The sequence below is a fragment of the Glandiceps talaboti genome, chromosome 15, assembly GCF_964340395.1.
Source record: "Glandiceps talaboti chromosome 15, keGlaTala1.1, whole genome shotgun sequence".
Taxonomy (NCBI): Eukaryota; Metazoa; Hemichordata; class Enteropneusta; family Spengelidae; genus Glandiceps; species Glandiceps talaboti.
The window spans coordinates 9,943,738-9,971,214 of record NC_135563.1 but is presented as its reverse complement, the minus strand read 5'-3'; the positions used below and the strand labels follow the sequence as shown (position 1 = coordinate 9,971,214).

General features: G+C 33.3%; 2 protein-coding genes across 4 annotated transcripts in view; one reads left to right on the top strand and one right to left on the bottom strand.

Annotated features, from left to right (window-relative positions):
- The window catches only part of LOC144446634 (nucleolar complex protein 3 homolog), a 21,033-nt gene extending 20,504 nt beyond the window's left edge, over nt 1-529 (bottom strand). For 2 of the 3 annotated variants that reach the window (XM_078136441.1, XM_078136443.1), the window contains exon 1: nt 158-183. The gene's annotated coding sequence lies outside the window, so the exon portion shown is untranslated. Of the gene's footprint in view, nt 1-157; nt 184-460 lie in introns of those variants that run through there. The other variant, XM_078136442.1, reaches the window with a different exon arrangement.
- On the top strand, nt 481-27,477 carry LOC144446197 (uncharacterized). Its single transcript, XM_078135951.1, has 8 exons — nt 481-743; nt 7,703-7,762; nt 9,415-9,651; nt 15,974-16,114; nt 21,200-21,299; nt 22,911-23,057; nt 24,987-25,048; nt 26,950-27,477. The coding sequence occupies exons 1-8, from the start codon at nt 495-497 to the stop codon at nt 27,475-27,477; spliced, it is 1,524 nt and encodes a 507-aa protein (XP_077992077.1). The 5' UTR covers nt 481-494.

Below are 27,477 nucleotides of genomic sequence, written 5' to 3'. Positions count from 1 at the left end.
AATCGAGTTAACCCATAACAATATTTGCCATTTTGTCAAATTACCAACCAGTCTACTGTAATCCTACAATATATGTTACAACGATTATAACTTTCACTCCAGCGAACAACTAGTATTATAATATGGCCATGTATTACACACGTGCACTCATACTCACCGTCGTTCCTGAAGTTGAAGTCATGACCTAGAGATGGCGCTGCCCTACTGGGTCATACCACAATATTTTTCGAACAACTTTTTTAAGATCGATAAACTGAGATAAATACAGGAAATATGGTTGAATTTCATTTAAGAAATATAAAATGTTATGGTATAAACTATAATTGTGTACCATCAAGAGAAGATTGCTACTCGTTGTATTTTATAGTTTGGCCCAATTAATGCCATAAATGATCACCCCTCAAAAAGATGGCATAACCCAAAGACCTTTTGTCAGTTTGTTCTTGCCGTTCACTCTCACCTCTTATGTTTATGTGATGGAGTCTCTGCGATGAATGACTTCCGTCTGTCAAAAAATCGAAATCATGAAATTTCTTTCCATTTACCACAGCATTTCATGCACCATATCGGTTCTTTTATTCTTCGTATCATTAACCTTTGGTCGAATGTATGATAACAAGCTTACAGTTTTCTACGGAAGCAAAGAACCGTCATTGCATCTTCTCGAGGGGAAAGCATTCGGTTTCACGGCAGACGAATCAAACGAAGGTCTGGTCGACTTCAAAGTCTCCTGTCCCGTTCCGGTAATATATATTTTATTATTTTATTCTTAATCGGTATCACAGGGAAAATTGATGCCATTTTCAGCGAGTTTGGTTTTGATCGTATAATCAACTAAAATTGAAAAAGAAATTTTAGATCGACAACATAACCGACAGATAATCTGTCGAGTGAATTCTCAGCTTGGCTGAACAACAGAAGAACTCCCGTTATGTCTACGAGTCGGAGTAGCTTCAAATATAGATCGTAATCTCAAATCAGAATTTAATAGTTCCTAAACGTACCCGAGATATGACGATTACATTCTGTACGATTAATGAACAAATTACCGGGTATGTGTTGCTTTGTGTTAAAAGTTTACAAGTTATTTGAATATTGATGGTGAGCACAGCGCTACACCTTTTCAAATTTAAATGTCTGCCGATGTAACAAAAGAATTGAATTAACGTAGTCTGCTACCGTTAGAACCTAGGGTGACCGTTGAGGATTTCTGGTCCGTTACATAACACACAATATCGTATCTTTTGTTATTCCCACTATTCTGTCGAGGCATGGATGTAATTGTAGTAGTAGACCATCCATGGTCGAGGCAATATTTCCCTGTCAAATACTTAGACTGCTTCTGTGTTTTTTATCATAGCCAGAATTCGTGACACACTAATCTCTTTGTGTTCGCATCCAAATACAAATGTACCGGGTAATACCAACCTTGAAAGTAACGAATTGCTTAAGTTGTATGCTATGCTGTATGTTGTGATAGTATATGTATGTATATCAAATCCCCTGCCTTGCAACTGACACCGCTGCCTTGACATATACGTGTATATCATGTCATATACTGTACAGTAGTAGGCACTAGATTACTTTGTGCTACTAATACTATTAAAAGAGTGTATCACCGAGTCCTTCACTATGATCAATAGCTTTGTCAACATACATGTAGAAATACTAAAAGGTTACATGTTAAATGGAGCAGACGGTCAGACACAAGTGTTGTCTACAGCCTGCAGTTTGTTTTCAAACCAAAGGAAAGCTAACACCAGGATATATATTTGCAACCAAATTAAGCCCATTTTTTATTAACATATTTGTTTGCATTATATATATACTAAAAAGTAACCAAATATTGTATTAAAAAACCATGGATTTAAAAAGACTTCACAGGATAGGGGAGCAACCACTGATCATACACTCCCTGGCCTAGTAGTACTTGGTTAATAACAGTTTCAAGTCATTTCAAAGGAAAGTTGTTTTGTTACATAGTGTGTTTAATCAGTACACCACCTTATCATAAACTCATTACTTAATTAACCTGATAATGTATATGTTGTACTGTCTATCCACTGTGACTGATTTTATAGCCCAGAGAATTGGCTTGCTAGCTTGAAAATGTCATTCACCAGAACAAGCAAGCATGTTGTGATAGACAAGTCTCTGGGCTAACTGTTCTACATTCTTGCCCCTCATCCTCAAGTCAATACTAATATTATAAGGTAATGGGATGTCAAGGCAAGATAATCTAAACCATTGTATATGTCATTAATAAAAAAAAATTGTCATATTAAGACTTAAACACACAAAAATGCAAACACTGGTGTAATGTTTAATTTGTACTTGTGTATCTCTAGCAAAGATTTGTCTTACAACTTGTAAATATTCAGAAGTCAAAACTGACTCACCATAACAATAATAATGGCTAAGTGACTAGACACTGCTTTTATTAATTGCCATAATAGTAATAATTGACATGGAATTAATTAAATGCAGTGCAAGTAATTGTGCCTCAGTATTACTGACACTATTTTTCTACCTATACAGTGTATGCTTTAAACTGTATAAAATGAATGAACTGTAAACAGAAAATATACATGCATAATTAGAGTTTATACATGTCTGTACTTGAAGCCATGTCATATCATGATATTTTAATGAGCCAATAAATCATATCTGCAGGTAATTATGATCAGATCAATTAATCAACTACCCTGTCAATGTAATTTCACCACTTGAGGTGCATGTGTATACTGTATAACTACCACGGTATATGTATATGTGTGTATGTGCATATGTATATGCAGGTGTGTGTGTGTGTGTGTGTGTGTGTGTGTGTGTGTGTGTGTGTGTGTGTGTGTGTGTGTGCATGCATGCATGTGTGTTTCTGTGTCTGTGTCTCTGTGTGTTTGTCTGTGTGTGTGTGTGTGTGTGTGTGTGTGTGTGTGTGTGTGCGCGCATGTGTGTCTGTGTGCATGAAGCAATGCATCATGTGTTGTTTGCCTAACCCCAGTGACATAATACATACAGCTATCCCAGGCTTCAGTGTCATTCGGCACTCACCATTATGCTGATTCAGATAGTCAGGTCTCTAGGCTATATAACTGATTAGACCCTGCTATGGTTACTGTTAGTGGTTGTGTTAGAATGTTTTAATTATAAAATGGAAATAAATGTCATATCAAGCCAGCGTATATATAATTTTTCAGCCATCATTGTCCATCAAGATAAATCATTGTCTTTTATTGCATACTTATTTGTAATTAGTTTCCCGATTACCTAATTACTCAAGGGTTTTCAATAATCCTCTACCTTCATCTTTACATACAGAATGTCCCAGGAATGAAACAGGGACACTATTTTAATGGTCTAGCTAGCACAAATGAACACAGTTTAGGTGGGAACCATTCATTTTAATTCTCTTAAAGTTGAACTCGAGTATTTATAGTACATCTGTAAAACATTCTTGTTTTTGTTTCTGAATGTATTCCATTGTCAATTTATCTTTGTCAATAAAGTGTGTATTGTAAACACCAGTGTTGGAATGTATTTATGAATGTATGTAGATATGATACTTCAGTGTGCAAATGGATAATGTTTGTAATTGATATGTGATTATATATGTACAAATGTATGTATGTATGTATGTATGTATGTATGTATGTATGTATGTATGTATGTATGTATGTGTGTATATATGTATGTATGTATGTATGTATGTGTGTGTTTGTGTGTGTGTGGATGTGTAGATGTATGTACGTACGTATGTATGTATGTATGTGTATGTATGTATGTATGTATGTATGTATGTATGTATGTATGTATGTATGTGTATGTGTGTATGTATGTATGTATGTATGTATGTATGTATGTATGTATGTACAGGTATGTGTGTGTTATACATGTATGTATGTATGTATGTATGTGTATGTATGTATGTATGTATGTATGTATGTATGTACATGTATGTATGTACATGTATGTATGTATATATGTATGTGTGTGTGTGTGTGGATGTGTAGATGTACGTACGTATGTATGTATGTATGTATGTATGTATGTATGTATGTATGTGTATGTGTGTATGTACAGGTATGTGTGTGTTATACATATATGTATGTGTATGTATGTATGTATGTATGTATGTATGTATGTATGTATGTATGTATGTATGTATGTATGTATGTATGTATGTATGTATGTATGTATGTATGAATGTATGTAACTATATGTATGTATACATGTATGCAAATTTGTGAGCTAGGTAGTACTAGCACTGTAAGCAGCTAGTATAATTTTCACTTATCTAGATTACACCATAAAGTTCTGTTATTGTAAAATGATGTATAACTTTTAAATATTGTTGATATTTTCATTTATGTGACAAATGTTACCAATCATGATAATCAACAAATTGAAAAAGTTGAGATTCTCTATTTATTAATACAAGTACCATGACTGAAATACAATTCAACTTTTATTTGATAGCATTAAATATAAATATGATCTTACTCATATGGTCTTGAGTCATTAGTTAATTATACATGTAATTCCAAGATTGCCTTAAACGCTGATTTTAGAATTCTACGATCCTGGATTACAGGATTTGCTGATGGAGCCATAGTGATTAAATTGGATAATTTATATATTCAGGACCCCCCCCCCCCCTCCCCCGGCCACTTCAATATCTCTGCCAAACAACTGTTTCACATCAAAATTTTATTTTAAACCATTATCCAACCTTTGCTATGATAAATATCTGTAACATCTTCCATTTAAAGATCCATTAGTTGTTATCAGATATTTAAATATGTACTGGCCTTAGCCTTGATAAGCATCTGTAACATATTCCTTCAAAGATGCTTTACTTATTATAAGAAATACTAGATTTTGGTAACATTAAGGCTGCTCATGCTATCTTAACACAGCCCACAAGTGATGATGATTTAGTTTCATTTTGAGACGGATTTGATGCTGCTATAAAATAACACTAAGGGATGATCGCCCAATGTCTCACAAGCTCAATAATTGAACTTCATTCATTGGGGGGGGGGGGGGTGTACAGGCATCAATGCAATTGTTGAACTTAATCTCCACACTTCAAACCAAATTTCAACAGAAAACTTTCACTCCTTCAATGATAACAGCTTTTGTATTTACTACTGAGGTGTTAATAATTTAAAATGAGCCAATTTAGGGACAATTGCACAATGTTACACAATAAACAAAAGAAGGGGGAGGGCGAGGGGGTCTAGCGTTAATGTGATTGCTGAACTTCATTTTCATACTACTAACCAAATTTGTAAAACTTTCACACCTTCAATGATAAAAAAAATATGTATTTAATACTGAGATGTTGATTAAAATTTGCTGCTAATGTGAAATACAGTGTTAGGTTACCAATTTGTGTTTTGATGTGATTACCATGTTTTTATATTGTATCGATCGTAATGGTGTGACCATGCACTAACATTTCACCATGGTTTTAATGGTTGACATCATATGTAAATTCCTTTAATATGATGATGTTGCACTCGTGAATGTTCATTCAGGGGAGAGGGAAGGCGGATTTGGCCTAAGAACAAAGTTCGTTTATGGAGCTTGTGTAACACTGTGTGATCATGACGGTAGATAACTGTCCCCCTATGATATGGTATACGTATAATATGCCATAGAATTTATATGACTTGTATAACTTTATAAAAAACTATTGACTACCGATATTAATATCAAACTGTAATGTGTTATGCCACCATGTGCATGTTTTCTCATGATTACAAAAGTGAGGAATTTAATGATTTATGAATGTTTACATATATAATCTTTATGTAGTAGCAACCGATAAATTATGTATATAGTTTGTATTATAATTTATATTCTATATTTAATAACTAGATCATACGTATTTTAAAGGCCTTGTCACTTGTGGGTTGTATATATCAAAGTCTTATCTCGTCTAAATATAGCTCTGTGCGCAAACACTGACCTTACATAGATAGATTATCATCATACTCAGAAAAAACATGAATTATTCAGTGATATTTTGTGGAATTTATGTATTACAGATTTTGTGCACGAACATGTGCCATGATCGGAAACTCATTCGTTGTCATCACATTAGGTAATATATAATGGATAGGACTTGCAGACAGATGTCTAAATTCTAAATAAGACATTACGTGAATAATCCGAAAGAGTATATATTCCTTGTATCAGAAATTATAGCGAAAATGAGGAGAAACAATTGGAAATTAAAAAAAATACCTTCAGATTTATGTTTCAGTTACAGTTTGACTGAAATAGCAGGTCCCGCATAAACTGATTTGAGAAAAGACGTTTAAAAATCAAACAAATATTGGTTGTAAATGAGTTCATAAACAACTTTAATCTTCATATATTATTGTGCACACTTGTCAGAATGATCTATAAAACAAATATTAATATTTTTGAAGAACATTTTTTGTGTTACCTCCTCAGGAAGACAAGGAAAAAGAAGAAAAAAGCGAGTAAAAGAGAAATAAGCAAATGATATAAATCATACATAATGTAAAGTTTCAAATTTTCTAATGTTTACGTTTATATATTTCCAGAATAGTATTGTATATCATTGATGCATACAATCAAGAATAGTATTGTATATCATTGATGCATACAATCAACTAATAAGGTTTTGTATCCTTGAGAGACTGTTTTTTTTTACCGAAATGCTATTTTTGAAACAGCTAGGTCATATGCTTATTTGTCAGTTTTTGGGAGTGAATATCACACAAGTGCATTGTAAATGAGAAGCAAAACCATATATACATTGTACTTTCTCCAGTTTTCAACATTTACCAGCTGCTTTTATTAATTCTCCATTTACTTGATTCAGAGTATGGTATTATTTCCACCTGCTTTTAGAAGTTCTATATAACCTCTTCAACGTACCGTATAAAGTACATATTTTAGCGCTACACTTTGTTACGTTAATTGTCATTCTCCAACAGTGATTGAACAGACAGAGTATCTCAAGGAAAGTGATATGGTGTCAATGATTTCATTTATTGGACAATTTCCCACTTAGCTCTGAATTTGAAATTATTGAAATACTAAATCTGAATCAAATAATCAGACATGTACATATACATGCATATATTGCAACACACACACTCAGACACAGACACCCACCCATACACACACACACACACACACACACACATGCACACACACACACACATACATACACATACACACACACATACGCATACGCACGCACACACACACACACACACGCACGCACGCACGCACGTGATATACATTATATTTATAATAATTGCATTGTGCAAAATTGAGGAATTTGTTTTTTATGACAATAGGGTTCTTATGCAACTTTGTTTTTTTTTAAAGTGCAGATTCACACATGCATGTCTCAGAGTCTCACACTATGAAACCCTAGCCAGCAACTTCAGCTCTGTGGAATAAAACTACATGTACATGTATGTTTCTGAGCAGACATTGAAAACTGAAAGACTCTCTTACCACCCCCAACCCCACCCCCATGTTTTAATTAAAACTAAGGCATCATGATCATGCAAAGTAAACCAAATATTCAACATGGTGGTTTGAACTTCCCAGGGATGCCATAATGTCTGTCAACAAACAGTACAACCATTCAACTTAATGTGAAATATTGCTTTTCTAAAATCTTGTATTTTCATCTTATTTTCACCAGGAGCCTGCACTTCCCCCAGCAATTTGGTTGATGTTATGTACAACTAATGAGGCCAGAGAGGTAAGCATGCAGTTCCAATTATTGCAATTTTTGTATACATTACATTACAACGTAGGAAGTTGTACTGGCATTTAAAAGATGAAATTTCAACTTTCCGTGCATTTGACGGAGAGTTGATGATTGTGTTTATTCAAGATAAACATAGCATTTGTGACAATAACTGTTGATATGGAATTAAAATGTGATATATGTTATTTTACTTTCCTTCTAAGTTTTATGTTTTTAGGGGCATTTTGCACTTAAATTTTAAATTTTGGGAGCTTAATTTGCTGCCAGAATTTAAAATTCAGGCGCAGATTGATCCTGAAACAAAATCTTGCTGAGAGTTAACTTCCTGGGCTATCATTCGAAGAAAAAACTCTACCCTGGTAAACGTAATGGCGTAATATGTATTATTGATATATGTATCAAAGTAATGCATGTGTGTAATCTTTTTCTTGAAAAGTATTGTTTTACCCATTTTGAGTACTTGGCCATGAAGTGATATACTCTGATATATACAACTAATGAGGCAAGAGAGATAGGCAGATGAAATGTAATAAATACAAAAATTAAAAAATACAGATCTATAGAAATGATTTTTCACAGTTATGCTGTGGCAGTTTTCTCTTAATTATTACATGTATATTCAATTACCTGTTTGTAATCTTTTTAAGTCCCAGTTTGAAAAAGGATTAAAATTTAAAATTGTAGTTGTCTAGTAAAGCTATAGAAAAAAAAGTTAAATCTAGAACATATATATAATCTTATAGTCTGTATGGTTCCATTAATAAGATAAACACTAATTTGGGATTGAAACCTGGGTCTTTAAATACTTACTAGGGAAATTACTACAGTCAGTTAGTTTTCTTGTGTTTTTAAATTATTCCTAACATTTGTACTACAATCAGCTATTTAGCTGAGGCAAAATTGGCAAGAACCTAGACTTACATTGTAGTGGAGTGACTGACTGCACAAAAGATACATATTTGTATCAAAGCTAGGGAGTTAAGGTTAGAATAATGGTAGGTATACTAAGGATTAGACTCCCTAACATGAAGCTAATTTGTATTATGAATGTAGGCACAGGGACTAATTCAATGCTTGCCCATATATCTATCTAATCATCCGCACACATAAATTTATTCAATGCTAGTAACGCAACCAGACCCTTGAGACTCAATGAAAGAAAAGCAAAAAAAACTGTAATTACAAAGATCACCTTTATTGGCAAGATTTTAATCTATGATTGATTAAACATCATTTCCAAGATTAGGTGTAGCTGAAAATGAGAGCCTTTACAAAGAGTGAACATTTAACACCTGTGTACCATTACCATGGCCACTGAAATTTGACACAGGTTAATGTCACCTGTAAACAATAAAATGTATAATATCACAGAATGAATTTGAAATAACAATTATTTGAATATCTGCCAAACACTAATAAGTATTAAGTGTTCTCACCACGACTTTATGCAAACATTATGGCAAATTTGCATAAGAATTGGATGTTTTGTTATGCAAATGAATGTCTTTTGTTTTCCAAACATTGTTTGACATCCTTGTAAATGGCCATAGGGAAAACACTGTTATACATAATTGCTGTTGAACAGAATGATACTATTTGTAAATATATATGTATTTCAGTACCTGTTTATATTTCATACACAGTTTTCAAAGTTTAGCAGCAATCCGTTAAGTTTGGAATGCCGGCGACTTGAGAAGAAGATCAAAAGTGACGATTCATATTGCGTACATGTAAAGGCACAATATAACGTATCAGCACCAGGTGAACACTGGCTCTATTGGAAAGAACAACAGAGCAAGTTTTATACTTTTTTTATCCTCCAATGCCCAGTCAAACAGCCAAATAAAACAAATGGAGCTAAACAAAAAGAATCCTGTAGGGTAAGTGGTGTTCACATCTCTTCAGAATTTATTTTATTTCTGAACACTGAAGAATTCTTCACATGGTGTGTGTATCACCAAAAGAAATAATAATAATGGATATCAAATGATTCAGAAATATTTTTTGATGAATGTCATTTTTCTATATTTCTGACAAGAAGATATTTATGACTTACTGGTAATTTGTATTGCATGTTAGAAGTTGTTAAAATAACATTTATTTTGAGCCATGGTTAAGTAAAAACGTTAACCCTGCATATGCCAAACTCAACCATGGGCCCAAGGTCAAGTTAGGGTTTGATGTCGTGTATGTAGCATACAGTAGATGATGTGGTGTGATCATCCGATAGAGCAACTGAATTGTAAACTGAATTGTTTCTGTGATGATAACAACAGAGGAATGAACTAATTGAGTTTAATCAGGTGTGTTACTACTCCATTGGCGTCTTTTTAGTCTGATCAACAACAATACCATGAAATTCCTATTTTAAAAAGATTCCCCCCCCCCACACACACACACACCCACACACCAACTCACACCCACACCATAATTACTCTAAATTGTCAAAATTTGTTCTTATCATCTGTATCAATAACTACTATCATCCTCTGTTATCGAATTTGAATTATAGTGACATGAAATGATCATGACCTTTGGCCACATTAAGGTTGAAAATTGTATTAAGCAATAGACATGAAAGAAGAAATTCAATTACCAACTAGCGTACTAACTATTCAAATCTCATCTTCATCTTATTGACAATGTGTAGTATGTGTCGTGCAGTCATTGAAATGTCTCCTTAGATAATGCATTATCGATGTAAATAAAATGGCTGCAGTGCACAATTTTGGTGTATTAGTAGCCTAGCCTTTAATTACCACAAGTGATGCCATTGCCCCCTGTTTTCTTTACTGAGTCATATGATTTGTCCAATATTTAGACTTTCAGCTATCGATTTACAATTGTGGCTATTTTTAGCCTTATTTCGTTGGTCACAGACACACAACATAAAATATAATACACTTTTAGTGCTGCTGTAGTATTGGTAAATGTCGTTTAGTCTACATGTTGTTATAGTACACTATAAAATTACCCATTATAAGATTTCATATATTTTCCATATCGGTACAAATACTAGTAGTTATTACTAAAGATGCCATCAAATATAAGTGATGTAGCTTGTTCATGTGTTGTAAGATTCACACACAGACAGACTCTCTGAGGCTAAGTAGGCCAGTGTCAAATGATGCTTATCTTGAAAAAGTGAACGTGATAAGATACGGGTTCCAATTTGACTAGACGGATCGATGTAACAGGAGATCTTAGCCTTCCATTCCCTTTCTATCAGTTTCCTGTTTGACTAAACTACCACAGTATATCTTTCCTCCCACTCTTCTTCCTATCTTGCTTGTAATTTCCTCCTACGCTCTCTTCATCATCTTCATGTCTATAAGTTTCCTACATCATGATAAGACTTCACTTAGAACCGTTGAATTATCAACCAACATGAAATTGTTCATGTTAGAATTCAAACTGAAAAATGCATGTATTTAATCAATCAATCGCTCAATCAATCAATCAATCAATCAATCAATCAATCAATCAATCAATCAATCGATCAATCTTTATTGCATGACAACATGCCATAGCAATAATGGTAAAACAAAAATACAAGTGACATAAATAAATTATGTGAATACAATCCCTTAGCAGACTGCTGAAGGACTGTTTACAGCAACAAGAAATTTTCCAAGAGGAAGTTTATCATCTGAGGTCAAAATATGCAAAAATTTACTTTTGTCATTTAAGGAAGAAAAGCTAAATTATTTAATGACAAAGAATAAAATAGTGCCTTTTTTTCATTCATATAATGAGAACAAAGAATTAAATGATGAAATTTATCTTCTAGTAGTTCTACCATATTTTGACAAAATAATCTTTCATGTACAGAAATCTTAAGAGTAGACTGTCTACCCAACTCAATTTGAATATTTATTATTATGATCCAAGTTACTAAATGTTCAAATGTTGAACTCAATTCTAATTTACAAGTCTAAAGCGACAATATTTCACTATTTCACTGTCTGATAATAATATCAGTATTAATATGATACTTTAGCATTTACTCAGCTTAAGTTTCAAAGACTTCAACACAGAGTGAATCATTTGTGTAATCATGATCCATTGTAGACATACCAAAACAATTTGCACTCATTTCGAAATTACTGTTCGAAAGCAGCATTATTTCACTGTCTGATACCAATGTCAAATATCAATATCATCAGAAAAGTGAACAGTAAGCTTATAGGTTTCATTTCCATCACAAAAAAAATGTTCAAACTATAGGTTTATTCATAAAATATGAAACATTACACACAGCAATACCAGATGGCTCATCATACTCGTTTAAGTAGAACTGATATCAAAATTGCACATTCAAGGATTTTACTTTCAATATATTGTTACAGGTAATTATACCATGCACAAGTTATTATAGTGTTTGAAGAGAAAATATGAATTATATACCCTAGTCGTTCTACATCACGACAATCTGTGTCTCCACATGCAGTGTTCAAAATATGAATCAAAATGTTCTCAATAATCATTTTTTTCCCTGATTTTTAATAATGTATACTTGAGGTATACCGGTAGTCATATTATTCCCAAGGGTTTGTCACTACCCGTCTAGCAACTCACAGTGACAAGGCCCCTTGGGTTACTCATATTTTACTTGAATGAACAAAAAAAATATTTGGGGATGATATCTAATTATACCAAGTATTATGTATTTAGTAGCATGTGAAAATACTGTAAAAGTTGATAACCATGAACTTTTCCAGCAAAAAAAACTACAAGTCTTCAAAATCCTAATTAGTCCCTCCCTGTGCAAAGTTACAATAGTACAAGGCCCTTATATACATGTATTCCCAGAGACTCAAATCTAGTTTATTGATACATGTATATAATTCCTCAAAATCAATGTGATAGTACATTACATCATGCATAATACATTTTATGATTGATGGATGGATGATCAGATAGATATTGCTTTTTAAAGCTTTCCATTCACTGCACTACATTTTCCATCTGCCATCTGCTTATGAAATATGGTATCCAAAGGCTTATAACAAATCAGGTTGTCACGATTTTTTTATAGTCCCAAATGATGGACTATTACAATGTGTACCGTCCGTCCATCTGGTCCATCCGTCTGTAATATGTCATTTCTAAGATATGCAAAATCCGATGTCTTTCAAACCTAGCACAAAGGTGACATATGTGAACATGATTTAAACGAAATTGGCAACAAATAAATATGACAAGTGTCTGTAATATGCAAGAAATGGCTGGATTTTAGTAATTGACCCTAAAGGTCAAAGACAAGGTATTTAATTATACTAAGTATTTTGTTATGATATAAGCCTTTGGATACCATATTTCAAAGTCTTGTGACTCTTAGTTTTGCAACATATTCAAATTTGACCAAATGGCAACCATATACAAAGTTAAAAATGTATATTTATAGCATAACCCAAACACTGTATTAAAGACAGAGAGATTCCATTCAAGTGTCTACCCCCTATTATCAGGTACAGGCTTTCTTTCAAGACATTGACCTGGAAATGTTAGTAAAAGTTGTCTGAATATCAAAACTATCATTCGCTTGTCATTTACTGTCACCACATTCTGAGAGTTTGCATGTCTCAATGTAGCCTGTCTTTATCATGATCTATGATTTTGTTTTACTTCTCACTAACCACGTGCACTTATGATATACTATCAAATGTGAAACCATTATTATGGTTTGAAAATTACACATTCAAACTGATAAGTTTTAAAGTACGTGCTCAAACTGATTGGTTGCAATGGAGAGCCTGATAATGCCACATCAGCCTATTTGACTGTATTCAAATGATGTCATTATGTAAATGAACACTCAGAACTCAGAACACTGGGGTGAACAGCAGCATAATTTACATATAGGCTATTTAATATGTAATTATGTCAATGAACAGACATGCTGATAATGGCCATTTGAGCCATGGTTATTAAAATTAATAGGTTGACATTGATCACGTTACAAGTGGTTTACGAGAAGTGAAGCAATTGATTGTGATGATGTTGGCAAGCTAAGTTGCAATGGGATTGTTCAGCAATCACATGTAGTTCAAAAACATATTGAGTGCACACAAGTTGATACCTTATCAATCATCAACAAGATAATAATAAATGAAATGCAAATTAAAGCACTATAGTTAAAGGAAGGAACTCATGGCCCCCCCACGGATGTGCAACGTAGTGTGTCGAATTAGCAAGTGAAAGAGCACTATATGGAAACAGTGGTCATAGCATGCATGTCAGGAAGAAGTAATTTTGAACAAGTATATGAAACTAGATTTTGAGCTGTTCTTTATAGACATACCCACACATGTGAAGATGAAGATTGGGATATTTTTCTTCATTCAGCTAAGGAAAATATGAGTGTCCTAAGGGGGCCTTGTCACTGCAAGTTGCTAGACAAACCCTTAGGTCATGATTATTTTCCAGCTGAATGAAGTAAAATATTGGGGAATAATATAATTATACCTGCTCATAGACCCTCCAGTTGGTGGAGGGTCTACATTTTGTATGACCTGCTCAGGCATAATTTATTAAAAATCAGGCAAAATAATGGCGATTTCGAACTTCTCGATTCATGTTTTGTACACAGCAAAACCAGAGATGTAGACACATACAGGTTGTCGTGATGTAGAACAACCAGGGTATATAATCCATATTTTCTGTTCAAAGACTATAACTTGGCTTGAATATGGTATAATTATGTGGTATAATAATGGTGGGTTAGCGGTGGCCAAGCGGTTAGCTCATATGCCTCTTACCTCTGCAGCCTGCGTTCGAACCTGCCAGGTGTCTGCTGGGTTTGATTGAATTTACCATGCTGTAAGTAAGAAGAGTGTTGTTCAGTTTCACTCTACCGTACAATGCAGGTTTTCCCCTGGTACTCCAGTTTCCTCCTGCACAAAAATTGAATCAAAGGAGCCTATAAATGGGACTATTCCCCGTTTGTCATCCGATAAATCAATAATAAATAAATAAACCCCATTCTCACAAACCAGAGCTGTTATTTCTTCCATGACACTGCGTAGTGCATCTAAGATGGTGCCATAAAAGAGGTTGTGGTTTACGATAATGGATCAACCCCTGTATTATCAGATGTGATATTTCCACTGATATTACTAATCTTGAAAGTTAACATTGATGAAAGTTAACATTGATAAAAGATATCATATGAATGCAGTCTGACACTAAAATAGTTGGGATTGTGTATGTTGTGAACACTTGCTACATTATGAATTGATGAAAATGAATATAGAATTATTCTTGTCACAAAATTAACTGTACATGTACACAAACATACAAACATGTAGTCGAGTTTTATAACACGACACAGTTGTCAAATGCTTTACATAATTATTCCTTCGTTGGTATTTCATGATGACAACAGAGACAGTTAAAGTTACAAATGTATGCTGCCCCCAATCAATTATTTCACTGCTCCCAGTTCGCTGTACTTTATATCCTGAGGTATTGACTTGAGTACTTCAGCAGTAACATTGTATAATCAGTGTTAACATGGATCCATTTGTCAGTGAAGTGAAACTGGAGTAAACAGACATGATTATAAAGCAGTGACTATGCAGAAATTTGAGAGAACAAAATCGTATATGGCAATTAACCTAGATTTAAATCGATACCTCAGGTATACTCCAGTTATTACCTAGTAATATTATATTAACACATTTCTGATTCTGTTTAATATTATCCATGACTGCAAAGCTTCATGCATATCTTATAATGTCATTATTAATTTCCTTAAAATCAAAATCAGTGAAAGATACTTAGATAGGTGCTTTTTGAAGAAAACAATTGGAAACGCAGGTTTATTGTCAGTATTCAAGATATGGAATGTAAATTTCCTGTGTTATCATGAAAGATGTACAGTCATTCATTGATAATCTATTTCCATCAATGTGTTTGAAAGACTCGGGTTATCTGTGCCAATATTGCTGTCACAGCCCTATTCAATCACTGCACATGTAGTTAACATGGAGTTGAGATTAATAGCTAGTTGATATGGCAACCTATAGGGAACATTGGGGACTTTCGGTGTGTTTTATATTAGCTTACGTGTGTATAAGGCCCAGGTGCACATTTGCAGTTATACAGATCGAGTTAAGTCTGTTGCATGTATCTTTTTTCTTTCAGCCATTATGTCATTTTGCATGATAGGTTAAATGCAGTTATTTGATTGCATTGCAGTGGCGGCTGTCACTTCTTAACCCTGACCGGAGTCACCTCAGCAGCGATGAATCTGCTATGCCGGATATATACACAGCCATCTTAGCGATATGGGCTGTTATGGTTTTACTGTGGATTGGAAATTGGTTCCTGTACTGTGGGGTAAATCAATTTACTGGTTGTCATTCTGCATGCATGTTTTACTGTTTTAATATTGTATACGTGTAGTCTCTTCAACTTGATCCAATTCCATTTTCCACTACAAATCATTACTTTTAGCTCAATAGCATGTTGATTATGTTGATTTAGTTGATATACCGGTATATATAAGGTATTTTAAGTGCCTGTCATTGTCAGTGCATATGCGTGCATGTGTGCATGCATGCGTGCATGTGTGTCTGTGCACAAAAAACACCTATCTCATTAGGATGTTACCGATACATGTGAAAATCATCAAAATATGATCATGTTATACAGTTGTAACCTTTATGATAGATTGAAAAATGTTATCTAGTAATGTTATCAATAAATGATTTAATTCCAAAACCAATCAGCAAATCGATCAGACAGTTGAGACTCTGTGTTCCTCAGTGTGTATACACACAAAAACGCTGTTCACGGAAAAATGATCTGTCTCTCCACTTACAAATTGGGTCAAAACTCATAATTCAGAAACTGCTTGGCAGATTGATTTGGTGAAAGGTTAAGGGATATAAGATGAATATATTGTGTAAGGCAAGATCAAAGGGCAAATCGAATCATTAAAATCAACGGTAGTTGAGGCATATGATTTTAAAGGGGCACAAGCTGTGTAATGCATTTCAGGGGCTAAATTTTTGCTTTATGTTTTTAAGGTCCCTGCAGTATTCTACTTACTGAAGCATAACTTAATGATCACTTGCAATTATAACTAGACTCTAACCTGAACTTGTAAATGATCCAGTGACATAATTTATTGTACATACGCAAAATTTTGAGGAAATCCGTACTTTGCAATCAACTACTCTTATGATGCCGGAAAACAGTTTTATTGTCATAGAATGCATGCACTAATTGCCATTATGCTAGTCGAATAGGTTAATCAAGGTTTTTGTGTACTAAGTATTTTCACTTGAGTAAAAAGCTTATAAATTCAGCTTGTGCCAGTTTGTGTAAACAGTAATTTTCCATCACATATACAAAATACAAAATTAATGTATATGTATGACCAGTTCATTGTACACACATCTGATAATGATAGCTTTCTGTATGCGTGTATAGTTTTTATTCAGAGGTAGGCGTGAACCTACACATGTGTATAGTTACCGAAACACACATAAATTAATGTACTTCATGTCAGCGATACACTTGTATATATACATGTATATGGCCAGTACGTGTCTCGGACTGTCTTGTTCTCCATCCTTTCCTGACAGACCCTATATCTCTAGATAGCAATAGGATCAAACATTAGCGATTAGGACAGTTATTAGTGATTATTTCAGATTGGTTTGTCATCAAAATGCCTATTATTATCATTCACCTCTGTTGTCCATTAATATCAATAGTATGTATGGATCAGTTAGATAAACAGACAAAATTAGTGAAAAGTGTAGAGTTAGGTTTACAGTGTCACACAAAATGAGGTTACTGTACTGTAGTGATAATGGCATAATCTATCATTAGAAACCTTACGAAATGCCCCAAATGGAATACGGCGATACTACCAAAATAGCCAATGACATACCCAGGAGCTGAATTGCCAGTAACACCATTAGTCTATACTCGCGGAAATGCAGCTTCAAAATTGTTTTAATTCTCCAGAACAATGAAAGACAGGATGTGCATGTAGAAACCAAAACTAACAACAAGTGTTGTGATAACAACCAAAAACATTGTGTCCTTGCCATGGAATCACATTGTGTAGTAGTTACAAACGAGGAACATATAATTACCTAGTATATTTTGCAGCCATATGACATGCGTATGTCTTTGAATCATGTACAATAACAGCTGAAGAAGCTAGGATAAGTGATTTAGTTAAAATATACGTGGGTTATGATAACTTTTCTTTGAAATTAAATCTACAGCTATTGATTCAAAATCAGATTCAGTTTTTAAATGCTTTTTAAAAGGAAGCATCAATCAACTATAACAATTTGCATTGTGACGGATATTTCAGTGACATGTTATTTTGATTTCTGACATATTAAAAACAGGATGTAGAAGCTAAAGTGGAGATTACTTTTCCGACAACTTTTCTGCAAATTTCAATTCATAGCAGTTGATTCTGAATCAACATATGCCAGATTTCAGAAGTGTGTACATGTAGTAGGAAACATTTCATAGGCATTTCAAATCTCTGTCGTGACACTGTCAGTGTTTGTCAAGCCACAGAGATAACCAGTAATAGGTGATTCGTAATGTCATCATGACAGCGTGAAATCAAGATTCCATAGTTAAACAAGTCAACCCGGTACTATTTTTTAAAGTGGCCATATGGATGAGATTTGGGGTATTTATTGTGGATTTTTAATTTATAAAATAACCTTACTATGTTTTTCTACTTGAAAAAACAATGTGAAATAACATATATGAAGTCCTTGTTTATAACTTATAAATTGCAAAACATTAAAAAAAAAATGTGTAAAAATGTTTGTTAGTGTACTACATGTACAATAACAAGGTTTTTACACTTTTTACATCTTTTTTGTAATTTATTGACTTACCGCAAACAATGACTTGATATATATTATTTCACATTGTTTTTTAAAGTAAAAAAATTAAAATTCTAAAATAAGTATGCAATTCTCATCTATATATCCACTTTAATATCACCCAAGATCATTTTTAAAACAAGTAAATCAATACAGGTGTACTAAATGCAAAAATAAGTCTGACCGGACTTTTCCTTTAAAAACACTATTTTTTATTTATTTATTTATTTATTAATCTTTCATATACAGACACCATTTCAGTGTAACTATGTATGTAACTACTTTTTATGTGTGTACAAAATGTTGCTGTGACAAAAAAAAAAGAGTTTGTGTTACCCCTACAAAAAAATAACTTCTATGTATTTAGGGAGCACCACAGGAATGCTGTAACATAAACAATTAAAAGCAATGGAAAGTACAGTTGTACATGCTATTTCATTGGAAAAAAGTATATATACCTTTTAATGTTTCCTCAGGGACAAATTAAGTCTGAACAATTTAATTGCATTTAGCTATAAATAGGTAATGCGCTATATATTAGTCTAAGACTTAATTGTTTCTTCTGGTAATAGGTTCTCTTTATATGTGTGGAAAGGACACAGTTACTTGTGGGCTGTTGTTACACTATCAAAGGACAGTTACTTGTGGGCTGTTTTTACACTGTCTATCAATATTATGAAGGACACAGTTACTTGTGGGCTGTTGTTACACTATCAAAGGACAGTTACTTGTGGGCTGTTGTTACACTGTCTGTCTGTCAGTATTATGAAGGACACAGTTACTTGTGGGCTGTTGTTGCACTGTATTGTGTAGGGCACAGTATTTTTGGGTTGTTATAAAACTGTCTAATAGTATCAATATTAGAAAGGGCACTGTTATATTTAGGGTGTTATTACACTGTCAATATTAGAAAAGACACATTGTCCTGTGGGTTACTATTACACTTTGACAGTATCAACATTACAAAGGGTACAGTTACATATATGTGTGTGTGGACTGAGAATTAAATTAAAGGGCAAGTACGTGAGGATTGTTATACCCATCAATATATGGAAGACAGTTAAATTTTGTAATTGTGGGCTGTTATTAATACACCTATCAATATTCAAAAAAACATGGTTACTTGTGGACTGTTATCACACTATATAAAAATGACATCAATATTGGAAAGGGTACAGTTACAAGTGAGCTGTGAGCTGATAATTATGTTGAAAGGTAATTACTTGCGGGCAGTTCTTACACCGTCTATATTTGAAAGACTGTTACAATGTGCAATAGAGTTATGTTATATATATATATATGTGTGTGTGTGTGTGTGTGTGTGTGTGTGTGTGTGTCAATATTTTTAGAATGGCATGGTTACTTGTTGACTAGCTGTTATTATACAGTCGACATGTTGCTCAATGTTGTTACATGAGCTAAATATTTTGTCGGCTCATAAAAATCCATAGTTAGTAAACGTTGCTACAGATGGTATTACAATTAATGATGATGCGGTATTATATTAGTTTGATTCCTGACCATCAACCATAGTCGCTGACCTTATAGAGATTTGTTAAATTACACAATGTATTGTCAAACATTTTCATTGAAAAATTAGTTTCATGGTCACATGATTTAATTGCTGAACTTTCAGTATCCCAGGATGTCATGCAGACAGAGCTTGAAGACATAAAAGTGATTAAACTCTCTAGGTTTTGCTCATGAAACTGTATGATAGCATATTAATCATTGCATAAAAAAAATGAGAAAAGTTGCAGTCCAGAAAATTGATTTTTCTATTAGAAAAAACCTTATATCTCCAACCTTATGGGGTCACATGTATACATGTACATAGTCCTATATTAGTATGTTTTGTGGCAGATGACTTAGAATTTCAAGACATTGTCTATCTCTCTCTCTCTGTCTCGCCAACGTCTATGGTTCAAGCCATATCTATTCCACGTAGAGGGATGCTTGATTTGTGAGAGTGTATGATATTATGTTTGGTATGCCATGAGTAAAGTAATTACCCAAGGGAAAGGCTCATCACACATAGACTTGTCATGCTTAAATCTCAGCTTGTCTGACCTATATCTTTCAATATAATACAAAATGCTCCAATTATCCTTTATATTGCAATACACTAGTAGAAGACTGCACTGCAATTGAATCTCAAAATCAGTACATAGCATGTGACCTGCCCAATATTTTCGATCATGAATATATTATCCATCACTGCTTTTGTTGCAATTGTTGTTGTGTTATAGCTGCTATTATGTGTTGTTAATATTATTTTTTTTTGTTTTATTACAATCTATGGAATCAATTTCTAAACAGTGTAAATTTCTATTTTTTAATATTATGAAAATTGTTATGCTTACAAAATGATAGACTTTTGATGCAATCTGACTGAAAAAAAAGAATCTGCCAATGGGAAAAATACAGTGTTAATTATGCGTTTCCGCATTAGTATTCGACCCATTGCCTTGCATGTCATCTCATCTCATCCATGGAGTCAATGTGTAAACTTGAATCTAATTTTCTCTATTTGTTTTGTTTTCTTGATTAGTATTCCAATGCCTTGCATAGGACCTTGTTCATAGCACCGTCCTTCAAAATTCTACTAGTTGTTCTTGCTTTTCTATGGTGGCATGGAATTGAAACCCGAGGTAGGTCTTCATACTTTTTTTATTATCTACATGTAGCTTTAATTAAATAGAAGAAGTTAATTTTATTTCTAATTATGAAAAGACAGGAAGAAACAAGTAAACGAGTGTGGTGGTTGATATGTGCATCTACATCAACGCTGAGATAATAGTTTTGAATAGTCAGAACAGCTGCAAATACCATGTTATATGTACTAAGGCCTTTTTTCCTTTTTTCAGTACCACCAAATATGTTGCATGATCCATTTCACAAAACATTATCAGCAAAGCATCACAATTTGCTTAAAATTGTTATCAACTTCATAATACTTTTTGATGCTTCTTGAAGCTCAAGATTCAATTTTCCTTTAAGCAGTTTATTCCCAGCTTATTTGAAGGATATCATGCAAACATCATATGCTTTGTTAAATATATGATTTTTCTTGATAAATTAGTGTGCATGACTTGTACAGATATAACATATTCACATGTAACACTTGACATTTCTCTCGATTAAATAATACATGATTGCACCTAACCTATAGTGAATAATTCTTTTACATTTTCAAAGTTACGGTTAATTAGGTATTAGGTGAATGAATATGTCAGTTGTGAATATTAAATGGTTATATTATATGCAATTTCAAATATTTTGCCCAAGGTGCAAACATACATTTATATATGTGGAGCATTAACTAATACAAGACAGATCACAAGATCCGTATGTCAAAATGTTGAACTGCTTTTTGCCTGTAGCCTTTGTAATTAATATTCGTCCTAAATAAATGAACCCAAAATACCTATTAATAACCAATCAAGTGATTAATTTATCTCTTTTTCCACACATCATTTGAGATATTTCATATAACCTTATTTACAATTTGCAAGTTCGTGCATTTGTTTTTTGTTTTCAAATTGTTTTTATTGCAAGTTCAAAGCAAATTACATATAATAAGAAAGAGTTCCCAGTTTACAAAGAGAGGAAAAAAACCAATTAAACTGAAAGCTATAGATCAAAATTACTTATCAAATATTTGTAATGCATTGTTCCTCATAAAAATTAAGTGCTCAGATTGCTTACAGCTAATGTTTATAATTAATATAAATTACAAAAAGGGAGGTCCTTATTTTTTGTTTGTATTATACATCTTTTGTCTTTCCTTCATCATGTATTGTTTTTTTCTTGTTTCAAAATACCCATTTGCAGAATTTACATCATTGAATTTATATGTATAGGGATCCAATAAAACACTTTCCTGCAGCTCTTTACCTGTTATTGAAATCCAACTGTCAATAACAGAAGCATTTATATATAAAAAATGTCCAGATTTGACAACTGTAATTGTATTGTGATCAGTCAATCATTTGCTGTCATTCACTGAATTCACTCAATAACAATGTCAGAGTGACCGTCGTTGAAAATATTGGATTCAACTAACATTATTCCAGACATAAATTGTTAACGGGGTCAAAATATATCATGTGTAAATATCACTCAACTAACTACATTTGTATGTGCTGTGCAGTGTAGCTTTTGGTGGGTGTGTAGGAAAAGCAATTTTCTTTTATCTACGTAGAACATCTATAAACGTTTTGAGTTTCTATACAATTTTAAAATGTTGTATATTGCTGTAGGTAAAGAATCGCAGGCTATTATGATACTACGTGAAATCTGTCAGAGCGTTGAAGATGCAATGTTGTTCCTAACCATGATGATAGCGTCAGAAGGGTGGTGTGTCCTAAGACCCGATATTAGGAGATTTCGATGGATTTTTGTATTTGGTGAGTATCTTATTTTGTAGGTTTTTTTCATGCAATATGTCTTCAATTTTACAAGTTTAAATACTTTAATTTATTCTTATTGCAGCTTTACACTGTAGTCTTGCCATTATTATACATAATATTGCGCAGTAATACAAAGGCTGCACCATATGCATTATAACCGATTCCGAAAATCTGTTTGTCAAGACACTAAATTGTTTAAAATATAATAGTGGAAAATTATTTCACTATCTACTTTCAAGGGAATTATTGAATTTTCCATTTTCATTTCTTAGAAATTAAAACACTTTTATTTTACAAAAAAGAAGTTGTTGTAATACCTTTAAATTCAATATGTTAGCATTAGTCAGAATATGATACTCATGTACTATAATCCTCAAACTGTTCACTGAAGACATATTTCGCTTACTTTGCTCGAAAACAAACACACACACACACACACACACACACACACACTCACACACAAATAAATATAGGGACTCTAAAATATTCCCGGCCAGTAATTGACAAAACAAATTGTCTTTGGGGACTAGTTAAAGAATGCACATGATCATAAAGTTTTGTGTCGGCAAAAATACAACAGCGGCACTTGAGGTTTACCAAGATAGACACAAACTAAAACTATTGGTGCATCATGGTGATATGATATAAGCTATTGAATGGGCGTTGGTGTAATTATACTCTCAGTACGGTGGTAGTTCTGAGAGAGGTAGTCTTTCTCAAGTGGCTATTCACTATCTTTATTACCAGGTGATTATATCCACGTGTTGCACCGCTGTCACCCACCAATGTGTAATCTACTACATCAAGAACAAAAGTTTTAGTCTGTGTCTATCCATAGTATTAAACCTTGATTGCCATTGATTTTAGGTGCAAAGTAGTTAGCTTCACTGGACACTGCTAGGAAGATCTGTAGGATACAAGAGATGCTCTAAGGTTCACAAAGAAAGTAGGACTGTAGAATTTGACCCAAACAGATGATTGAGAACCCATCTTAGAAGGCTTTTTTTAATAGGTATTCTTGATACAGTATCTGATAATTTTTGCCGACAGTAAATATTACCTAAAAAGGTATTAGGTCAGTAAATGAAAGTTAAAGCCCACAATTTGTCTGAATCTATTCACTTCAGTGAATATTACATGTGACAAGTAGCAGAAACAGTTTAACATCATTATAAAGAACACCTGTACTGTTGAAATCACGTTACGTGTGTATCATACCATGTGATTTACACTGTTGTCAGTTTGTTTCTAGCCTAGATACAAGTCAATGAGCTACAACCCACGATAAAACACCAGTGTGTTTGCTTGAATGAATGAAGGAAGCCAAGGAAAGGCTTCACACAAAGACAAAATTAGAGAAAAGACAAAATTAGAGAAAAGACAAAATTAGAGAAAAACAATAAATACAACTGATACAAAAATAACAGTGGGTGCCAATGATATAGGTTCAGGCAACGCTTTTATCAGTTTGTTATGTCTGTGAAAGTTATAATGTATATTCAGTAACTTGATCGTTTTGATGTGTAGCTTTTTATCATAAACAGAGTCATGGGATCTGGGCTCCTGCAGTGTTTATGCTTTGATAAGTTATTGCCACTAATTACATTGTATGTCTTTGCATGAAACTTGTCTCATTTCTACTTAATATCACAAGCAAGCAAACACACCGGTGTTTTTTCACAGGTTGTCTGTTAGTTAAGCATACTGATATAGCAACTCAAGTCATAATACGGAAACTGTTCTCATGGCGATACAACAGTGAAGAGGTGATATCGGGTAATGACCTCGTATTACTGATCTGGCAATATCACTTTCAAATAGCAAAGACAGAAAGAAGGCAATTCAAGATTATGTAATCCTGTTTAAAAGGTTGAAGTGAAAAAGTTCCAAAACAATGAAACAATTTATTGCTTTGTTTTATTGCAGTTGTGTTTCTCATTTTTACCGGCTCTGTTCTCTGTGTGACATGGGTTCATAGCTACTTTCTGGTAAGTATTCTGTTTTGTGCCTTTAATATTCTTCTTACATTTTTATATCCTAATCTCATGGTACAGGGTAGGTAGTAGAAAGAATTCCTGTATTGAAACAAATTGACACATTTTAAGCATTAGTGTGACACAATTTGGTGTATAAGGTCACATACTAAGTTATTGACAATACTAAGTTACCAAAATTTGTTAAAATCACTAACGTTTCGATTGCTCCTTTACAAAAGTGGAAATGACATCGTAGTGTGTGTAAAACAACAGACACTTGATGTATAATGTATTACACTTTATAAAACAAATATAACCTAGCAAATCAGACATGACCCCATCACAATTTGACCTCCTTACTACAATTGCTAAAGTGTGATACAATACTGTTAACAGCTGAAGACTCCCTTTCCGATATACTACCTCTGGTAGTCTGGTAGCCAAACTAATTTGAATGATGTGCTGGTGCAGGCATTACTTACCATCTCAGTTCTGCTAACACATTCACTTCTGGTGAGAATTATAAGTACCAGCCTGGAGCTAATACCATGCTGCTGACCCCATGTTAGCACTCAGTTAGCCCAATGCTAGCCAGGTCAGAAAGTAAATTATCAGCTTTACCATAAAGCTGAATGATTGTGTTATTTTTTCTGACTATATTTCCACATTTCCTGTCACACAAGTATATTGCCAAATCTGCTCATTGAATTATATATCTAATATGATAGGATAGTATATGGTGTAATTATACAATATTATATAGTGTACCATAATATAGTATAATATAATATAAATAATACAATACAATACAATACAATACAATACAATACAATACAATATAATCGAATTACATCTAATGTGATAGGATAGGATATGGTATAATTATGTAGTATTATATAGTATTATTTAATATAATATAATATAATATAATATAATATAATATAATATAATATAATATATTACAATTTTGTTTGCCTAATTTCTATTATAGATAGACCATACATACCATGATTTATCTCTGCACCTTCAACAACATCTAAATTGTTTATTTTCATCAATTTGATATATGACATTGAGGAATGTTAGTCTTCACCGTGAGGTGATCAAAACAAAGTGGCAGACAATGTACCTTTTCATGATAATTTGCTTGACAAAACTATGTACAAATAATGTATAAGTACATAGAAAATTATTTCTAAATTATTATCAGTCAGAAGAAACAAACTCAATCTTTCTAGACTGCAGTATGTCAACATCTCTTTAACCATTAAGTAAAATAAAATAAAAAATTGTGTTTCTAATAACCCCATCAACCCTACTTTAAGCTGCCAAACATTAGAAACAAAAATATGAGAAATTCTTCATCTACTTCAACCTTAATGCACGTCTGTTTTCTTTCCCCATTGATGTCTGTACACATTTCATCAAACTATCACGGAAGGGGTATTCTGACTGACATTTGGTTTGGTTTTGGGTCGAAGCAATATCTTTCAAAAATATAAAAAAAATAAGATAAATTAAAATAAATCCCAAATCGAAAACACAATAGTTGTATTGAGTATCGTTACAGTAATTTAATTAATAAGTACATTTGTGTGCATTTTTTGCATGTAAATTGAATGTTTGTTTCTTTGGGGTTAAGCCAAAGAGCAACTTCCAATGAGTGTAATAAAGTTATATTTTGAACTGAATATGTTTATTTCTCATGGTCACCACCATAATACATTGCTGAGAGAACAAAATTACACACATCACAAGGCTTGAAAAATAAGAATTGATGTACGTACATATGAAATGAGAAGGGACGTTATAATCGCAGTCAATCTTTTTGGATTAATATGACCTTTTTGCAACAGCAGATATTACCTGCAGTAGTATTTATGTAAACTTTGTTTGTTTTGTTTGACTTGTAGGCATTTGCTGTCTGTAGTGTGGTGTTTATCATGTATCGCAGTCTCAAGTGGTGCTCCTACAACATAGAACATCTCCGAAGACAGCTGGCTGAGGCCCAAAGTTTTGTCAGTCGAATGGAATTAAAGTATCTTGGACAGATAACAGTGCAAGACCAGTTAAAAGAAAAACTTGGCATGTATATTAAACTGAGACTTGTGTGTACCACATACGCAATGCTGTATGCTGTCATTGTGACATTAGCTACTTTCCTTAGTGAATATACATGGATTAAAGCCTTGACATTTGAAATCCCGGAACTGGCCGTCTATTTTGCCATCGGGTTCATTTTCCGGTTGCACAATTTTTCCCAGTATGAGAACATCAGAGTGACAGCTCCTAAGGAAACATCCGTTGTGTTCATACTTCCTCATGGGGATTACAGCGCCGGAATGAGAAGACGAGTTGTACTTGGGCATCCCCTCAATTTGACGACAGAGACTCTGGAAATAATGTCTGAAGACTTGAAACCTGTACGCCGATCATTTTGA

Excerpts from the sequence above, each read along its gene's own strand:
- LOC144446197 (XM_078135951.1), top strand. The coding sequence starts at position 495 with ATGACTTCCGTCTGTCAAAAAATCGAAATCATGAAATTTCTTTCCATT. Across the intron at positions 744-7,702 it reads AAGTCTCCTGTCCCGTTCCG|GAGCCTGCACTTCCCCCAGC; the intron begins GTAATATATATT and ends TATTTTCACCAG. Across the intron at positions 23,058-24,986 it reads TCGATGGATTTTTGTATTTG|TTGTGTTTCTCATTTTTACC; the intron begins GTGAGTATCTTA and ends GTTTTATTGCAG.